At 45.6% G+C, this 19,667-nt stretch overlaps 2 protein-coding genes across 2 annotated transcripts; one reads left to right on the forward strand and one right to left on the reverse strand.

The window, feature by feature from the left end:
• Positions 1-1,089: 1,089 nt before the first annotated feature.
• Positions 1,090-4,679, forward strand: ENDOG (endonuclease G). The gene is made up of 3 exons (XM_087704878.1): positions 1,090-1,620; positions 2,692-2,801; positions 3,782-4,679. The coding sequence occupies exons 1-3, from the start codon at positions 1,105-1,107 to the stop codon at positions 4,065-4,067; spliced, it is 912 nt and encodes a 303-aa protein (XP_087561004.1). The 5' UTR covers positions 1,090-1,104; the 3' UTR covers positions 4,068-4,679.
• Positions 4,680-5,143: 464 nt separating this feature from the next.
• On the reverse strand, positions 5,144-18,664 carry SPOUT1 (SPOUT domain containing methyltransferase 1). Its single transcript, XM_087704882.1, has 12 exons — positions 18,585-18,664; positions 16,807-16,849; positions 16,131-16,247; positions 15,179-15,338; positions 14,908-14,997; positions 12,831-12,880; positions 11,575-11,705; positions 10,766-10,838; positions 10,351-10,449; positions 7,390-7,492; positions 6,652-6,799; positions 5,144-5,976 (listed from the first exon to the last, which is right to left on the reverse strand). The coding sequence occupies exons 1-12, from the start codon at positions 18,618-18,620 to the stop codon at positions 5,893-5,895; spliced, it is 1,134 nt and encodes a 377-aa protein (XP_087561008.1). The 5' UTR covers positions 18,621-18,664; the 3' UTR covers positions 5,144-5,892.
• Between the last annotated feature and the right edge of the window lie 1,003 nt (positions 18,665-19,667).

The raw sequence follows: 19,667 nt of genomic DNA on the forward strand, positions 1-19,667 counted from the left end.
AATCTAATATATATATATATATATAGCATGTTGCAACAGTAAAAATAATGGCTTTCTGTCGTGATGGTCTCTTGTGATGAGCCGATAGACAGAGAAAGGAAGCAGTCTGCTTCCTCCCATATTTGGGCATACCAGGGGTTGTGACACTAAATACATACCTATTTCCCTGGCTCAGTTGATAAAGGAGGAGAACCTTGTGGCTTAGTGGTTAACACAACTCCCTAAGATGTAATACAGCACAGGTTCAAATCCCAGTAAGGGTATGGCTAGCTGAGGAGAGCTAAATAGCTTGAAATAGATCTATACTAGTCTCCCTTTATTTATTTATCAGCACAAATACAACATTATATATATATATATATATATATATATATATATATATATATATATATATATATATATATATATATATATATATATATATATATATATATATATATATATATATATATATATATATAATGTATGTATGATGTATGTATGTATGTATATATATATTTATATTTATATTTATATTTATATTTAGTGTCACAACCCCTGGTAAGCCCCAATTATGGGAGGAAGCTAACTGCTTCCATTATCTGTCAATCGGCTGGTCACAAGAGTCCATCACGACAGAAACCCAATATTTTTACTGTTGCCTTTGTTATATTTGTGGTGTTTTTTTTATTTGTGCTGATAAATAAATAAAGGGAGACTAGTATAGATAGCTTGAAATAGATCTATACTAGTCTCCCTTTATTTATCAGCACAAATAAAACACACACACACACACACGCACACACATAGATAGATAGATATAGATATATCCTATATAAAAGGTATACCTACACCACCCTATTTTTTTCTTTTCTTTTCACCCTCCCTTCCTCCTCTCCTTTCCCTTTCCTTCCTCCCTTGCCCCTCCTCTCCTCTTCCTCCTCCTCCCTCCCCCTCTTTCTATAAGAGGCGAACTCTCCTTGTGGTGTATAAAGACCCCCCCTCTCCTCCCGCGCAGAGCCGTTGCCCCTTTAAGAAGCGGCCTCGGGGCGCTTCCTTGTATCGCTTCCTAATCCCTCGCTTCCTCCCGGGCGTTCCATCCCTTTGATCGGCGGCGGAGGGGAAATGCGGCGCTGGGGGGCCTCGCTGGCGCCCTTGGCGGGCTCGCTGGCGCTGGGGCTGGGCTTGGGCGCCGCCTGGGCCGGGGGGCAGCGCCGGGGGTCTCCGGAGGGGCTGCTGGCGCGGTTGCCCGTCGTGCCGGTGGCGGCGGCGGCCTCCTCCTCTTCCTCCTTGGAGGTGGGCCGGGGCGGCGGCGGCGGCAGCGGCGAGCTGGCCAAGTACGGCTTGCCGGGGCTGTCGCAGCTGCGGAGCCGCGACTCCTACGTGCTGTGCTACGACCCGCGAGCCCGGAGCGCCCTGTGGGTGGTGGAGCGGCTGGACGCGGCGGGCCTCCGCGGCTCCTCCGAGCGCGCCGCCTGCGACTTCCGCGAGGACGACTCCCTCCACCCCTACCACCGCGCCAGCAACGCGGACTACCGGGGCAGCGGCTTCGACCGGGGCCACCTGGCCGCCGCCGCCAACCACAAGTGGAGCCAGAAGGCCATGGGGGACACCTTCTACCTCAGCAACGTCGCCCCCCAGGTCAGCCGCCGGGCCCGGGGGGCCACCTGGCCGCCGCCGCCAACCACAAGTGGAGCCAGAAGGCCATGGGGGACACCTTCTACCTCAGCAACGTCGCCCCCCAGGTCAGCCGCCGGGCCCGAACCCCCAATTCACCCCCACACACACCCCGGTTCTGGGAGCGGGGCTTGGGAGGGGGGGGTCATGGGACGGAAACTCACTTTAACAATGGCCTGCTGGGGCAGGGGGTGGGCTAGATGGACCTTCATGTCCTTCCAGCCCTGGATTGCTATGCTCTTTTCAAGGGGTCCTCTGGAGCTGCGCAGGTTGGGTCTCCTCCCCCATCCTCTTTCTTTTTTTCTCTTTCTCCATTCCCTCCCTTTTTTCTCCCATCCCTCCCTCCCTTTCTTTTTCTTTCCTTCCTTCCCTTTTTTCTCCCATTCCTTTCTTTTTCTCTCTCCCTTCTCTCTTTTTTCTCCCATCCCTCCCTCCCTCCCTTTTTCTTTCCTTCCTTCCTTCCCTTTTTTCTCCCATCCCTCGCTTTCTTTCTCTCTCCCTTCCCTCTTTTTTCTCCTATCCCTCCCTCCCTTTCTTTTTCTTTCCTTCCTTCCCTTTTTTCTCCCATCCCTTTCTTTCTCTCTCCCTTCCCTCTTTTTTCTCCCATCCCTCCCTCCCTCCCTTTTTCTTTCCTTCCTTCCTTCCCTTTTTTCTCCCATCCCTCACTTTCTTTCTTTCTCTCTCCCTTCCCTCTTTTTTCTCCCATCCCTCCCTCCCTCCTTTTCTTTTTCTTTTCTTCTTCCTTCCCTTTTTTCTCCCATCCCTCCCTCACTTCCTTTCTCTTTTTCTTTCTTTCTCCCTTCCCTCCCTTTTATCTCCCCTCCCTCTCTCCTTCTTTCTCTCTTTCTTTTGATCACGTGACCCCATGGAGGTCATCAGTGTGAAAAATGGTCGTGTCACTTTTTTTCAGTGCTGTTGTAACTTCGGTTCACTAAACGAATGGTTATAAGCCGAGGACTTCCTGTACTGTTGAATGTGTTTAACATTTTACCTCCCTCGCACCTTCTGTCTAACCTGGTGGTTTTGACTCCCTAGAATCCTCATTTAAATCAGAACGCCTGGAATAATTTGGAAAAGTATTCTCGCAGTTTAACGAAGACTCACCAGAATGTTTATGTCTGCACCGGCCCACTTTTCCTTCCCAGGTAACCTGTTCCTCAGTTTCCCCTTTCCATCCTGCAGCCATCCCACCTGTCCCGGGATCTGAGGGGAAAGGCACTGTTTAAAAAAAAGTTATTTAGGATTCTTGCCATGAATTTGGCCAAAAGATCCAAGCAGATCTTAAAGCAACGCCTCTGGTTGCCATGGCATAGAAAAATGTTTTGGGGTGCAGACGAAAACTCTGTTTCTGCACAGCCTGTGGCAAACTCTGACAGGGTCCTTTTATTGGCCGAATGGCATTGCACAAAATTTATCCAATGCCATTAAAACATGGTGGTTGTGTCACGTATTATTTCTTTTTTGAAACTTACTATATGTGTAAAGGCAAAGGGATGTGGTGGCTAAGACGCTGAGCTTGTCGATCGAAAAGGGTGGCAGTTCGAATCCCTAGCGCCGCGTAACAGAGTGAGCTCCCGTGACTCGTCCCAGCTTCTGCCAATTTAGCAGTTCGAAAGCATGTAAAATGCAAGTAGAAAAATAGGAGCCACCTTTGGTGGGAAGGGAACAGCGTTCCGTGCGCCTTTGGCGTTGAGCCATGCCGGCCACATGACCACGGAGACGTCTTCGGACAGCGCTGGCTCTTTGGCTCTGAAACGGAGATGAGCACCACCGCCCCCTAGAGTCGGGAATGACTAGCACAGTTGTGCGAGGGGAACCTTTACCGTTATATGTGTAAAACAAAGTTGTCAACTATAAGGAGCGGTGTTCATAAACAATTAAAAAGATAATTAATCTCAAATTGAAAATTTGATAGGTCTTTAATCTTAAAAAAAGAATGAGAAATTTGTAGAAAATTTGTTTTGTGATAATATGTAAAAAAAAAACCACTATTTTATAAACACTTGGGAGTTAACTTCTCTTGAGGAAACCAAACTAGTCCCATTTGGGTCTTTGATAATGCAAATCCATGCGGTGAGGACTGGAAACTTGTAGAGGTGGTTTACAAGGGCCGTTCTCTCCGCAGGATGGAGCCAGATGGGAAGATGTACGTGAAGTACCAAGTCATCGGCCGGAATCACGTGGCCGTCCCCACCCACTTCTTCAAGGTGCTGATCTTGGAAAAACCCCGGGGAGAAGTGGAGTTGCAGTCCTACGTCATGCCCAACGCCCCCGTAGACGAGAACGTCCCCCTGGATCGCTTCCTGGTCCCCATCGAGAGCATCGAGAGGTCATCGGGCCTCCTCTTCGTCCCCAACATCATGAAAAAGACCACCAGGTTGAAAGCCATCACGGCTGGGAGCTCGGCCTGAGGACCCCTGCAGAGACCGGCTGGGAGTGGCGTCGGAATAGAAGTAGTCCTCGCTTTGCGGCCACGACTGAGCCCGAAAATCTCTGCCGCTAAGCGAGTCAGTTGTTCAGTGCGCTTAGCCCCCCTTCTGCAACTTTCCCCGCCCTCGTGGTTAAGCGAGGCGTTGCCATGGTTAGGGCAGTCACAGGGTTGTTAATCTGGATTCCCCGTGGATTTCGCTGGTCGGACGGCCGCAAGAGGGGATCACGTAAATTGCAGCCGTCATAAATGTGAGTCAGCTGCCAAGCCTCTGGATTTTGATCACATGACCGTGGGGAATGCTGCGATGGTCGTTAAGTGGGGAAAACGGTCATTGGGGAAGAGCATTTAGTTTCTTTTAGAAACCCTAAGAATTTTTTCTTTTAAGGATTTCTTCAGTTGCAGGGAAATTTTTGGTGGTGGGGTGGGATAATGGCCAAGGTTAGAGGGGTGCACTGCCTCACCTCAGGGAAAACAAGAAGCTGTTTTTTTTCTTCGCCCAAACTCAGGTTGAGGGTTGCATTTTGAGGCAGGGAGAAATAATCGATACCTCCAGATCTGTTTTGCACAATAAAACACGATAAAATTGCTCGGAGACGGTCCTGGAATTTCGTTTCCCAAAGCCAGCTGATCTCTGAAACTCCTGCCTTGTGTCTTGGAAGCACAGTCCTCGGATTATGACTACAAAACTGGGACTTGTGGGGTGGGGGGACGACGACGACAGCCCCCTTCTCCCATTTATTTCTGCCATGTAAATAGAAAAGAATAGAATATGGAATGAATAGGCTAGACTAGAGCAGTGTTTCTCAACCTTGGCAACTTGAAGATGTCTGGACTTCAACTCCCAGAATCCCCCAGCCAGCGAATGCTGGCTGGGGAATTCTGGGAGTTGAAGTCCAGACATCTTCAAGTGGCCAAGGTTGAGAAACACTGGACTAGAGTAAGGAATAGAATAAGAGGAGAATTGTTTTATTGGCCAAGTGTGATTGGAGACACAAGGAACTTTGTCTTTGGTGCCGATGCTCGCAGTGTACATCAAAAGACAAGATACATTCGTCGAGAATCATAAAGTACACCATTTAATGACAGTCATAAGGTGCAAATTATCAGGAAACAATATAAATCGTAAGGATGCAAGCAAAAAATGTTACAGTCCTACAGTCGTAAGTGGGAGGAGATGGGGGGGATAGGAAGGATGGGAAGATTAATAGTAATAGTAATGCAGCCTTAGTGAATAGCTTGACAGTGGGGAGGGAATTATTTGTTCAGCAGAGTGATGGCGTTCGGGGGAAAAACTGTTCCTGTGTCTAGTTGTCTTGGTGTGCAGAGGCCCTATAGCTGTAAATAATCCTTTAAAAACATTTCTTCTCCCCGACGGAGAGGATGGAGCAGACTCCCTTCCTCCAGCTTCAACTGCAATTTCTGGTTTGAGGGAGGGGGGTTGCGGTTCCCCCCCGTTATAAATAACTTTAAAAGCACACCAACATGAATCAAATGGCGGTGTGGCCCCTCCACTTTTTGAAGGGAAAGGAGCTGCAGAATGCTGGGAGGTGAAGTCCACACCTTGTCGAATTGCCCAGTTTAAGAACTTCGTTCTATGATCCGTCTTGAACCCCGTGGGTTCACGGGGGCCACCATCTCGACACCCCCTCCCAGGGTGCCCCAGTGGGTCCCTTTAGGCAGCTCGACCGGCCCTTGTGCATTTGTTCCCCGCCCAAGGGATGATTCGAACCCGTAGCAAAAACAGCCTTGCTTCTGTTCCTTCTCATTTGCCCCACCACCATCCATGGGGGAGAGTGGGGGGGGGCTCACTCACAGCTCCCACTTTGTCCTTTCTTAGCCGCTGCGTCAATCTTGGGCCTCAGCGCCGAGAGAGAGACCAGGAGGGCTTCCTACGAAGACACGGGAAAGATCTGAAATCAGCCGCTGGATTAAAAGGATCTCTTCTCTCTCCTATAATCTATCAGGCCTGCGGCCATCTTTTCTTTTGGGTCTCTGGCCTGACACACTTTCTATTATTCGACTATGCGTTTTCTATGGTGGGAAAATGGGAGGGTAGATTGTACGGAGTTAGACGCTATGTAGCCATAACAACATTCTTTCTAGAAAGCCAAGGTCATCTTTTGTCTCTGCACCTGGCCGGAACTGGATGCGTGGAAGCTGCCAGCGTGGCAGTGGGGAGATTGGACCGTGGGATGGATTCGTGGGGGTGGGGGTAAGATCTTGAAATTTCAAGCCAAGGTGGCGCAAGCCAAGAGCCAAGGTGGCGCAGTGGTTAAATGCAGCACTGCAGGCTACTGCTAGATCAGCAGTTCAGCGGTTCAAATCTCACCGGCTCAGGGTTGACTCAGCCTTCCATCCTTCCGAGGTGGGTAAAATGAGGACCCAGATTGTTGGGGGCAATATGCTGACTCTCTGTAAACCGCTTAGAGAGGCCTGTAAGGCCTATGAAGCGGTATATAAGTCTACTGCTATTGCTATTGCTATATTGAAATTTCAAGCGGGTAGGGAAGCTTTCAGATTCCCCACCCAGTTGCCTGGCGGGCCACAACACAACCCTGGCTTACCTCCGTCCTGATGGTGCGGCTTCCTTGCCCCGGACAGGTGTTCAAATACAAATCGAACAAGGTACTAGGGTCGCTGACATCCAGGTTGGGATCCGCATCCACTCCCGTTTCAAGGCCCTGCACACCGCCGAAGATGATTAAAGCATGACTGCCAGGAAGAGAGAAGGAGAGAAGGAGTCACAGGGAGGATGTCTCCAGCTCCTACAGGGCAGGGACAGAATCTAAGAGGGACCTTGGAGGTCTTCTAGTCCAGTGTTTTTCAACCTTGGCAACTTGAAGATGTCTGGACTTCAACTCCCAGAATTCCCCAGCCAGCGAATGCTGGCTGGGGAATTCTGGGAGTTGAAGTCCAGACATCTTCAAGTTGCCAAGGTTGAGAAACACTGTTCTAGTCCAACCCCCTGCTCAAATCAGGAAACCTGGACAAATGGCTCTCCCAAAATTTCCAGCGTTGGCGCATCCACGACCCCTGGAGGGAAGCTTAACTGTTCTCACCGTCAGAAAATGTCCCCTTAATTCCAGTTTGCTTCTCTCCTTGATTAGCTTCCCTCCATTGCTTCTCGTCCTACCCTCTGGTGCTTTGGGAAATTTAAGTTGACCCCCCTCTTCTCCGTGGCAGCCCCTCAAATATTGGAAGACCACTATCATGTCTCTCCTAGTAATCTTCCTCTTTAGACGTTCCTAATTCTTGCAACAGTTTTAGCATAAAGCATAACGCAGGAAATTCACCGTGGCTACCTGAAGGCAGGTAGAGTGGCTTCATCTATGGAGGATCCACGCTCCGAGGTTCCAATGGAGAGATCGTAGCCGTCCTTGAACGGGGATTCAGCAAAGACAGCACCTGGTTAAGGAAGAAAGGCCACTTTTGAAAATAATAGTTTATACTCTTGATATTCCCAAGGCAGAAGACATTCCACCCCCTCAAAATTTGAATGCATGGCACTTCCGTGTCAACCATAAATAAATATAAACAAGTCGCTTTTGCCCTGGGAGCCCACTCACGCAAATAGCAGATAACAAAACCTGAAACAGAATAAAACCCCTTACTATATTATAGTCCTCGACATGTGACCATCACGGAGCCTCTCCTGTCACCTCTGATGTCTTTTGTGGCGGTTATAAAATTAGCACTACAGTTGTTAAAGCAAATTGTGTGATTGTTAAGGGAAGAAATGTGCAGTTTTGCTGAAGATCAGAAGTAAGGTAAAGGTTCCCCTCGCACGTATGTGCTAGTCCTTCCCGACTCTAGGGGGCGCTGCTCATCTCCGTTTCAAAGCCGGAGAGCCAGCGCTGTCCGAAGACGTCTCCGTGGTCATGTGGGTGGCATGACTCAACGCCAAAGGCACACGGAAGGCTGTTCCCTTCCCACCAAAGGTGGTCCCTATTTTTCTACTTGCATTTTTTACGTGCTTTCGAACTGCTAGGTTGGCAGAAGCTGGGAGAAGTCACAGGAGCCCATCATAAAATACAGTCATAGGAATGGAACTCGTCGGCCAATAGTTACAAACACAACTATTTTGTGAAGTACTCAAAATCGGGTCCCATAATCGCAGAGGAAGCTCAACCGTTTCCCATAACTATAAATCTTGGTTGTAAGTCTCCTTTTTCAAGTTGGTCCAAATTAAATGACCAGTCAAGGACTATCTGTACTCATTTGGCTGGACAATAATCTTCGATCATTTAGGATAGGGGTAGTCAACCTTTTTATATCTACCACCCACTTTTGTATTCTCTGTTAGTAGTAAAATTTTCTAAGCGCCCACCGGCTCCACAGTAATGGTGATTTATACAGTAGGGAAGTAACTTTACTTTATAAAATTTATAGTTACAGCAAACCCCTCTACCGCCCACCATGAAAGCTGGAACGCCCACTAGTGGGTGGTAGGGACCAGGTTGACTATGACTACCACTGATCGATCGATCTGTCTGTCTGTTTGTCATCTATATCTATCTATCTATCTATCTATCTATCTATCTATCTATCTATCTATCTATCTATCTATCTATCTATCTATCTATCATCTATCTATCTATCTATCTGCTATCTATCTATCTGTCTGTCTATCATCTATATCTATCTATCATCTATCTATCTATCATCTATCTATCAGCTATCTATCTGTCTGTCTGTCTATCTATCTATCATCTATCTATCTATCATCTATCTATCTATCTATCTGTCTATCTATCATCTATATCTATCTATCTATCTATCTATCTATCTATCTATCTATCTATCTATCTATCTATCTATCTATCTATCTATCATCTATCTATCTATTTATCTATCTATCTATCTATCTACTGGATCTATCTATCTACTGTATCTATCTATCTATCTATCTATCTATCTATCTATCTATCTATCTATCTATCTATCTATCTATCTATCTCAGGGGTAGTCAACCTTTTTATACCTACTGCCCACTTTTGTATCTCTGTTAGTAGTAAAATTTTCTAAGCGCCCACCGGTTCCACAGTAATGGTGATTTATACAGTAGGGAAGTAACTTTACTTTATAAAATTTATAGTTACAGCAAACCCCTCTACCGCCCACCATGAAAGCTGGAACGCCCACTAGTGGGTGGTAGGGACCTGGTTGACTATGACTACCACTGATCGATCGATCTGTCTGTCTGTTTGTCATCTATATCTATCTATCTATCTATCTATCTATCTATCTATCTATCTATCTATCTATCTATCTATCTATCTATCTATCTGCTATCTATCTATCTGTCTGTCTATCATCTATATCTATCTATCATCTATCTATCTATCATCTATCTATCAGCTATCTATCTGTCTGTCTGTCTATCTATCTATCATCTATCTATCTATCATCTATCTATCTATCTATCTGTCTATCTATCATCTATATCTATCTATCTATCTATCTATCTATCTATCTATCTATCTATCTATCTATCTATCTATCTATCTATCATCTATCATCTATCTATCTATCTATTTATCTATCTATCTATCTATCTACTGTATCTATCTATCTACTGTATCTATCTATCTATCTATCTATCTATCTATCTATCTATCTATCTATCTATCTATCTATCTATCTATCTCAGGGGAAGTCAACCTTTTTATACCTACTGCCCACTTTTGTATCTCTGTTAGTAGTAAAATTTTCTAAGCGCCCACCGGTTCCACAGTAATGGTGATTTATAAAGTAGGGAAGTAACTTTACTTTATAAAATTTATAGAGTTACAGCAAACCCCTCTACCGCCCACCATGAAAGCTGGAACGCCCACTAGTGGGTGGTAGGGACCAGGTTGACTACCACTGACTTAGGATATTCCTGTTCCCCCCCACCACCACTTTGTTTTGTCCAGTCTTGGGCAGAACATAAAAAAAAAACCCAAACTGAATTATGTTTAAGACAGCAAAACTTGGTGACTTCAACCTGCGCTTTTTTGCAGCTTTTCTGAGTTCACATGCAAAATACTAAGGCAATTTGTAGGAAAAAATCGCATAAAATTGGCTGTGAGCTTCATGGACAAAGAAGGAATAAAAGAAGGGATAAAGGACAAAGAAGGAAATTTGTTTACAACATGCATTTTTTACATATTGTATTCTCAGAAATCTCCCCTAAAAGGATCCTTTGGCATTCAGTTCCTTTTTCCCTGTTCCCAGCTCTGGGTAAAGATTTTACTGAGAGAGAAAAAGTTCGCACAGCTTACTCAGACACGAAGCCAGTCGGACGCTGTAGCCCCAGTAAAGGCCAGAGACGGTGCGGGGACTTTGTGACGATACGACAACACCCTTCTGCGTTTTGCTCTCTGAAAGAGAAAGGAGTCAGAAGTTTTGATTTGAGTTTCTAAGCCGAGACGAGGACTTAGCAATAGCAATAGCAGTTAGACTTATATACCGCTTCATAGGGCTTCCAGCCCTCTCTAAGCAGTTTACAGAGTCAGCATATCGCCCCCAACAACAATCCGGGTCCTCATTTCACCCACCTCGGAAGGATGGAAGGCTGAGTCAACCCTGAGCCGGTGAGATTTGAACCGCTGAACTGCAGATAACAGTCAGCTGAAGTGGCCTGCAGTGCTGCACCCTAACCACTGTGCCACCTCGGCTCGACTTGTCGAACCGTACCTGCGTTCTGCTTTTCATCCAGGCGCACGGTGACGCGAAGGCCGGCTTCCAATTGTTTGTCTATCTGGACCTCCTGTAGGAAACCAACACCAGCATGGAGCATCAGTTGGTCTGGGCACATCAGTCAAGCCAACTGGTCCGTCTCTCTGTCCATCCATCCTTCCATCCATGTGTGTTTGTGTCTGTCTCTCTCTCTCTCTACCTTCCTCCCCATAAAGGTAAAGGTTCCTCTCGCACATCTGTGCTAGTCGTTCCCGATTCTAGGGGGCGATGGTGCTCATCCCCGTTTCAAAGGCGGAGAGCCAGCGCTGTCCAAAGACGTCTCCGGGGTCATGTGGCCGGCATGACTCAACGCCAAAGGCACACGGAAGGCTACTCCCTTCCCACCAAAGGTGGTCCCTATTTTTCTACTTGCATTTTTTAATGTGCTTTCGAACTGCTCGGTTGGCAGAAGCTGGAACAAGTCACGGGAGCTCACTCCGTTACGCGGCGCTAGGGATTCGAATGGCTGACCTTTCTGATCGACAAGCTCAGCGTCTTAGCCACTGAACCACTGCGTCCCTATCTGTGGTCAATCATCTCTCTCCGTGTCATCTCTCTCCCTCCCTCCATCTGTCCATCCATGTCACCTGCCTGTCTGTCAAACCAGCCAACCAATCAGCCCATAAGCTCCTCCCACTCGGCCAGCCATTGGCCGAGGAGCTGCCCCGTCACAGAATGTTCCCCATTCATCTCAAGGGAGGGCCGAGAAGACGGACAGGACGGCCAGTGCTCAGTTACTCTGACCCAGTTCAGCCTCCATGAATTACCTTCCGCATCCCACAGTTGACGAAAGACCCTCGGCCAGGCCTGGTGGGCCGGGCCAGAACGACCCCTTCCCGATATTCTGACTCTTCGTCCATTCGGACATGGTGTGGGCTGTCCAGAGGATTCAGGAGCCCTGAAATGATCCATGCGACAGATTTTAAACATTAGAAAGACATTTCTACGAAATAAAGGCAATTTCTCACACAAGTAATCCTCAACCTATAACCACGACTGAGCCCCAAATTTCTGTGGGTGAAATCTGTTGTTATGTGAATTTTCCCCATTTTACGACCTTCCTTGCCACAGTCGTTAAGTGAATCACTGCCGTTGTTAAAGTGAGTAACACGGTTGTTAAATGAACCTGGCTTCCCAATTGGCTTTGCTTGTCCAACCGTCGCTAAAGGGGACGACATGATCCCCGGGACACTGCGACCGTCATAAATACGAACCAGTGGTCAAATGTCCGAATGTAAATCCCATGATCATGGGTGACTGGTGCGACAGTTGTTAAGTGTGAAAAATAGTCATAAGCCACTTAACTTAGGAACCACTTAAGAGCCGAGGTGGCGCAGTGGTTAAATGCAGCACTGCAGGCCACTTCAGCTGACTGCAGTTCTGCAGTTCGGCTGTTCAAATCTCACCGGCTCAGGGTTGACTGAGCCTTCCATCCTTCCGAGGTGGGTGAAATGAGGACCCGGATTGTTGTTGGGGGCAATATGCTGACTCTGTAAACCGCTTAGAGAGGGCTGAAAGCCCTATGAAGCGGTATATATAAGCCTAACTATTGCTACTGCAGGCCACTTCAGCTGACTGTTATCTGCAGTTCAGCGGTTCTAATCTCACCGGCTCAGGGTTGACTCCGCCTTCCATCCTTCCGAGGTGGGTGAAATGAGGACCCGGATTGTTGTTGGGGGCGGATATGCTGACTCTGTAAACCGCTTAGAGAGGGCTGAAAGCCCTATGAAGCGGCATATAAGTCTAAGTGCTATTGCTATTTTCAGATGTAACTTTGAACAGCCCCTAAGTGAACTGTTGTAAGTCGAGGACTAGCCACGCAGGCTTTGTATAGTTTTCTTCGTTTTAACACTGTAAGCCGCCTCCGATTACCGAGGTTGGCAACCAAATAACTCCAAGAAAGAAAGAAATAAACCCCGCAGCTCCATGGTCCTGTTTTATGCCAGCCGGGGAATTCTGGGAGCTGAAGTCCACACATCTTTTGGGTAACGCTAAATGAGGCAAAAGGGAATCCGGGACTTACCAGCAAACTGCAGGTCCTGATGCTTGGGGAAAAAAGACTTCCTGAGGTACCTGTGCAGGAAAGAAGAGCACAGAAGGCCTGTCGCTTTCTTTAAGGCAACCGTGCAGGTGGAGCCAATGCCAGGTAAGCTGTTAGCAATGCCCCTGGCGCTTCCTTTGCCTAAAAGGCAAACGGGAGGCTCGGCAGCCAAAGAGAGAAAGAAAGCGGGAAGGAAACAGAAAGACAAGGAAGAAATTAAGATACATTTTCGTTTAGACAGATAAGATGATAGATAGATAGATAGATAGATAGATAGATAGATGGATGGATGGATGGATGGATGGATGGATGGATGGATGGATGGATGGATGGATGGATGAAGATAGATTAGATAGATAGATTAGATAGATGGATGGATAGATAGATGGATAGATAGATAGATTTGATAGATAGATAGATAGATAGATAGATAGATAGATGATAGATGGATGGATAGATGATATAGATTACAGATAGATAGCTAGATATAGATGATATAGATTATAGATAGATAGATAGATAGATATAGATTATACATGATAAATATAGATTACAGATAGATATAGATAATAGATGATATAGATTATAGACATATATATCTATATCTATATATCTATATATCTATATATCTATATCTATATCTATCTATCTATCTATCTATCATCTATCTATCTATCTATCTATCTATCTATCTATCTATCTATCTATCTATCTATCTATCATCTATCTATCTATCTATCTATCTATCTATCTATCTATACACACACACACACACACGCACGCATATTATGTATATATTATGTATTATGTAACAACCCCTGGTATGCCCAAATATGGGAGGAAACATACTGCTTCCTTTCTCTGTCTATCGGCTCACCCCAGGAGACTTTATTTATTTATCAGCACAAATGCAATACATACATACATACACACACACATATACATATACACTTCTTGAACATCTTTGGCACGAAAGTCAGCTGGGTGACAGTGGGTGTCAGTCCATTTCTCTCAGTGCCAGCCCTCCTCACAGGATTCTTGTTATGGGGAGAATCAAAGGAGGAAGGATTAGGAATGTTCACTGCTTTCAGTTCTTATAAAAATAATAATAAACGTGAGATATAAATAAATGGATGGATGAAATGAGATAGATTTAGATAAATATTTTAGATAGATATAGATAGATAGATAAACCTGCCATCCCAGGCCCAACCTTTGGGGGGGGGGGTCCAGGCTCTGCCTGTCACAAGCCAGGACAAAGGGTGAGTGATGGAGGAGTAACCCCTCCTTAAAAAACCTTGGTCCAGCCGGCCCGGCTGGTAGCACCTCGTAAGGGCCCCTTCCCAGGGTTACGGGAGAAGACGCTCAACGGGTTTGGAAGGCGGAAGGGGGCTCTACGCCCCAACGGCAGATCCAGCACCAGAAACCATCGTCTGGGAGAAGGGAAACTCCGATTATAAACCTCCACTGCCTTGTGGCTCCATCCACTCCTATAAAAGGCTACCGGAGTCAACTCCAGGCAAAATCCGGAGCCAGAGTCCCGGAAGCAGTTCGTGACTGTGTGCAACCACGTTGTGGTAACTCCTGCAACACAGCTGGAACCCATCGTATTGGCTCTGCCGCTCCACTGGGCTATTTCAGCCACGTGGAGAGGGGGGGATCTGGTGCTTGGGTAACAGCCTATCCTCCATATTAATCTTCCCAGGCCTCGTGCTCTGGAGGGGACACTCCGGCTTTGCATACAGCATTGAAAGATGCTCGTTCGTCAGGCTGAGGCCGTCCTGGAACCCGTGAAATTTGGAGACCGGGCAGGGGGCAGAACGTATCCGCCCTCCGTGTGGAAGGGATTGCCACTCCCGAGTTGGGCTTTTTAGCCACACCAGATGCTGCTCTAGGACCTCTTTCCAGAGCACGATACCATCGTCTTTGCAGACGGAAGGATGCCAACGCAAGATCAGACAGACAGACAGACAGAGTAAGCAAGCTAAAAGGCCCAAGGTCATGACTGCACCTTCTTCTGACCCGTTTTGAACCGGACAGCCATGGCAGGGTGACTTACTGTGGGCACTCCAAGTACTGAAGGATCCGGGCTAGCTGGACGCAGGCCTGGCCTTTGCCCTTGACCCCCTGGAACTCGCCTTCGATGGTCCTGAAAGGCAAGCGGCGAAAGTCACCCCAAGGGCCCCATTTTGCAAAAATGCCGCTTCTCCGCCCAAAAGTGGCTTGAGAGGGGGGGGAAAAAAACCATCGTGCCAATGCAGAGTCTGACTTTTGCGCCACTCCGCACAAAACGGGGCAGATCAGAATGAAAAGTGAGGCCACAAACTTACTTGGAATTTTCTCCTTGTTCGTCAAAGACCACAATTTCGTCCACGCAGAAGATGACGCAGGCTCGGGCTATTTGCCCGGCTAGATACGTCCTCAGTTCAGGAGACTGGGCATTACTTAGAATGGAGCCAGGGACAGCCACGCTGACTGTGTAGTTCCGCCCTGGGAAAGAAAGGGAGAAGTTAGGAAAAAGCAATTCCACTCACCCCCCCCCAAAAAAGCATTCCTTCCATCCCTCCTTCCTCTTTCTCCCTCCTTCCTTCTATTTTGCCCTCCTCCTATTTTCCCCACAACAACCACTTTCTGAGGTGGGTTGGGCTGAGAAGACACACTGACCCCAAATCACCCAGCTGGCTTTCGTCCCAAACTGGGATTAGAACTCTGTTTTCTGGTGACTGCACCATGTCACCCCGTCAGTTTTCATGCCGAAGATGGGACTAGAACTCATCGTCTCCTGGCTTCTGGGCCAGCAGCTTCATCAGTGCCCTAAACGGACTCTTTTCATCTAATCTAACATGACTGTATTAATTCAGTTTCTGATTTTTGGGCTGTTGATCAAGAAAAGGAGAAACCAGCAAAAGGAAAACAAGCCTAATTAGGATTAACCCTCAACCCACCGTGCAATGAAAATACACTCAACCACTCAAGAGCCAAGGTGGCACAGTGGTTAGGGTGCAGTACTGCAGGCCACTTCAGCTGACTGCTAACTGCAGTTCGGCAGTTCAAATCTCACCGGCTCAAGGTTGACTCAGCCTTCCATCCTTCCGAGGTTGGTAAAATGAGGACCCAGACTGTGGGGGCGATATGCGGACTCTGTAAACCGCTTAGAGAGGGCTGAAAGCCCTATGAAGCGGTATATAAGTCTAACTGCTATTGCTATTGCTCTTGGGCCAAGCTGTTTGTCTGAACCCAACCTTTCTCGTTCTAGTCCGATGCCCATAATAGTTTTCCTACCTTTTTCCTCCGTTGGCTTTGCTTCCTCTCTCTCTTTCTCCATCAGCTCTCGGGCTTTCTCCTTCTCTAGCTTCTTCAACAGTTTTATCTCTTTCCATTTTTTCTTCTCTTCTTTTTCTGGAACAGAAAGAGGAAATTCGGACGGAGAAGAAATGGGCCCTCAACATCATGGTATTGTCCATCACGTTGAGCAAACTCACCCACGATGGTTCACCCACCCTGGTTTAGGGAAAGGGTTCTTGTGCCAACCCAGCCCATCATAGTTTATCCATTAAACCATAGCTAGATAAACCATGGCTTGGTGCAATGGGCTGACTTAGCCATCAATTCAAATACTAATCTCCTTTCAAATTAGATAAAATTAAGGTAAATTGGTTCTAGTTTTGACTGGGTTAGCGTGGGCTGAAATTTGTCTGGATCCAACCAATGGTATTTTATTGAACAAGCCGTAGTAAAGCTACCTGTGTTTGTAAACCAGGTGTAGAATTGGATAACAGAATTGGACAATCAGATCTGGCACATTTCCCAACTTTCTATCGTATAATTTAAAAGGAAAAATTCACTTATTCATAGTTTTTGGCTCTAAAGATTCTAGCCTTCTAGTTTTATGACACAAACGTTATATAGAACTTGTTAGCTCTTTTTAAAAAAATATCTTTTAAAAATCAGATCTTACTTTGTTGCTTCCATTTGCGCCAATCAACCTTTTCTTCTTTTCCCTAGAAAATTAGTGCAGAGGCTCGGTCAGTTTGGAAGACGGAGGTTAACTAGCAAGCACAAGTTTCCCAATTGTTCCCCTTATTCTGTTGCCCAAATGCTTCTGGTAACCCAGCCACAACAGAGCTGCCTCTTCTTAACTGGCTTCCCAAGTATGGAAAGCATGGATTTATTATATTTCTTACTGATCTCTTGTCTACCATCTGAAGCCCTTCAAAATCCCCGTTTTGCTAATCTGCCTGTAAAACCTGAAGCCTTCCCACACACCCCCGTCTTTCAAGATGGGTTCGCAAAACATGCTAAACACAGGTTAAAAAAGCAAAACTATCAAAGAATAAAAGTGGGGTAAAAATTGAATAAATAAATTAAAAAAAGGGAGAGAGGGAAGGAAGAAAGGAGGTAAGAGAGGAGGGGAAGGGAGGAGGAATGTTATAAATAGATTATATAGATAAACATACAGATATGGAGATGATAGGTAGGTAGGTAGGTAGAGATAGATAATGATAGATAGATAGATAGATAGATAGATAGATAGATAGATAGATAGATAGATAGATGTAGGTAGGTAGGTAGGTAGGTAGGTAGAGATAGATAGATAGATAGATAGATAGATAGATGATAGATAGATAGATAGATAGATAGATAGATAGATAGATAGATAGATAGATAGATAGATAGATGTAGGTAGGTAGGTAGGTAGGTAGAGATAGATAGATAGATGATAGATAGATAGATAGATAGATAGATAGATAGATAGATAGATAGATAGATAGATAGATAGATGTAGGTAGGTAGGTAGGTAGGTAGAGATAGATAGATAGATAGATGATAGATAGATAGATAGATAGATAGATAGATAGATAGATGTAGGTAGGTAGGTAGAGATAGATAGATGATAGATAGATGATAGATAGATAGATAGATAGATAGATAGATAGATGATAGATGGATAGATGATAGATGGATGGATGGATGGATGGATGGATAGGATAGATAGAAGATAGATAGATGATAGATAGATAGATAGATAGATAGATAGATAGATAGATAGATAGATAGATAGATAGATAGAGAAAGGTGGGTAGGTAAATAGGTAGGTAGAGATAGACAGATGATAGATAGATAGATAGATAGATAGATAGATAGATAGATAGATAGATAGATAGATAGATAAAGGTGGGTAGGTAAATAGGTAGGTAGAGATAGATAGATGATAGATAGATAGATAGATAGATAGATAGATAGATAGATAGATAGATAGATAGATAGATAGAGAAAGGTGGGTAGGTAAATAGGTAGGTAGAGATAGATAGATGATAGATAGATAGATAGATAGATAGATAGATAGATAGATAGATGATAGATGGATGGATGGATAGATGATAGATAGATAGATAGATAGATAGATAGATAGATGATATAGATAGATATGAGAGAGAGAGAGAGAGAGAGAGAGAGAGAGAGAGAGAGAGAGAGAGAGAGATGATAGATAGATGATAGATAGATAACTAGCCTCTCAAGGCTAGTAAAGTTTTGCCAATCAATGCATCAATCAAATCCATCAATCAAATCAAATCAATCAGAATCCATTTTTGCAAATTCTCAGCCAAAAGGATTCAAACGCCGGCGGGAATCTCTTTCGCTCAGCACCACCGCGTAGAGCCTCCCTGCCCAGCAGCAGTCTACCAGCCCTGAGGGCCCCCCTTCCGCCCCCGTTAACGCGCCCCCCACGTGCACCTCCCGAACGCGCTTCGCCCCGCCGCGCTCCGCCATGTTGCAGCCAGCCAATCCCGGGCCCTGCAACTACCGGAAGCGGCCCTGATTGGGTGGAGCGGGAAGGAGCCCTAGATTGCTGAAAATACAGAGGGGGCCATCCGGCTGCATAGATGGGAGTTAGCGAGGTTGAATTTCCTTTCTTCTCTATTTTCTTTTCTTTCTCTCTCGTTTTATCTACTTCTTTCCTCTTCCTTTATTCTCTCCTTTCTTTTCCTCCTCCCTCTATTCTTTCTTTTTCTCTCTCTCTCTCGTTTTATCTATTTCTTTACTCCTCCTTTTTCTTATTCCCTTTCTTTTCCTCCTCCCTCTATTCTTTTTTTTTCTCTCTCTCGCTTTATCTATTTCTTTCCTCCTCCTTTTTCTTTTCCTTTATTCCCTCCTTTCTTTTCCTCCTCCCTCTATTCTTTCTTTTTCTTTCTCTCTCTCTCTCGCTTTATCTATTTCTTTCCTCCTCCTTTTTCTTTTCCTTTATTCCCTCCTTTCTTTTCCTCCTCCCTCTATTGTTCTTTCTTTTCCTTTTTCTCTCTCTCGCTTTTTTTCTTTCCTCTTCCTTTTTCTTTTCCTTTATTCCTTCCTTTCTTTTCCTCCTCCCTTGTTTTCTCCCTTCTTTTCCTTTCTCCTTTCCTTTCTTTCTTCTCCCTCCCTCCCTCCCCACTCCCTCTCTTTCTTTTTTGGTGTCCCTGTAGGTTTTAAGGCAGTTTTTGTGTTTTTCTTCTGCTTGTGTGTGTGTGGTTTTTTTAAAAAAACCTCTTAGCTATTTGGGGAGGAGAGGAAATGTTCCTTTTTTATTCAATAAAAGAAACACTTAAAATGATGGGGGGAGGGAAACCCCTAATGGTTTTCTTACTTTGCATTTTTGTGAAGCAAAGACTAACCCTTGGCAATAACTCCAAGTAACATTTCCAAGTGACTTCGGCAGGATATGGCAACCTCAGGTTTAAAAACGTGCCCGATGTGTATGCGCCAAGAGTGTTCAAAGGTCCAGGTTCAAGCAACCTCCTAACCACGCATGGTGGTGTGAACCTGGCTGAAACTATTCGGGTT

This window comes from Thamnophis sirtalis, unplaced genomic scaffold (genome assembly GCF_051295495.1).
Source record: "Thamnophis sirtalis isolate CommonGarterSnake01/CBP01778 unplaced genomic scaffold, rThaSir2_p1.2 scaffold_2, whole genome shotgun sequence".
In the NCBI taxonomy this organism is placed as follows: domain Eukaryota; kingdom Metazoa; phylum Chordata; class Lepidosauria; order Squamata; family Natricidae; genus Thamnophis; species Thamnophis sirtalis.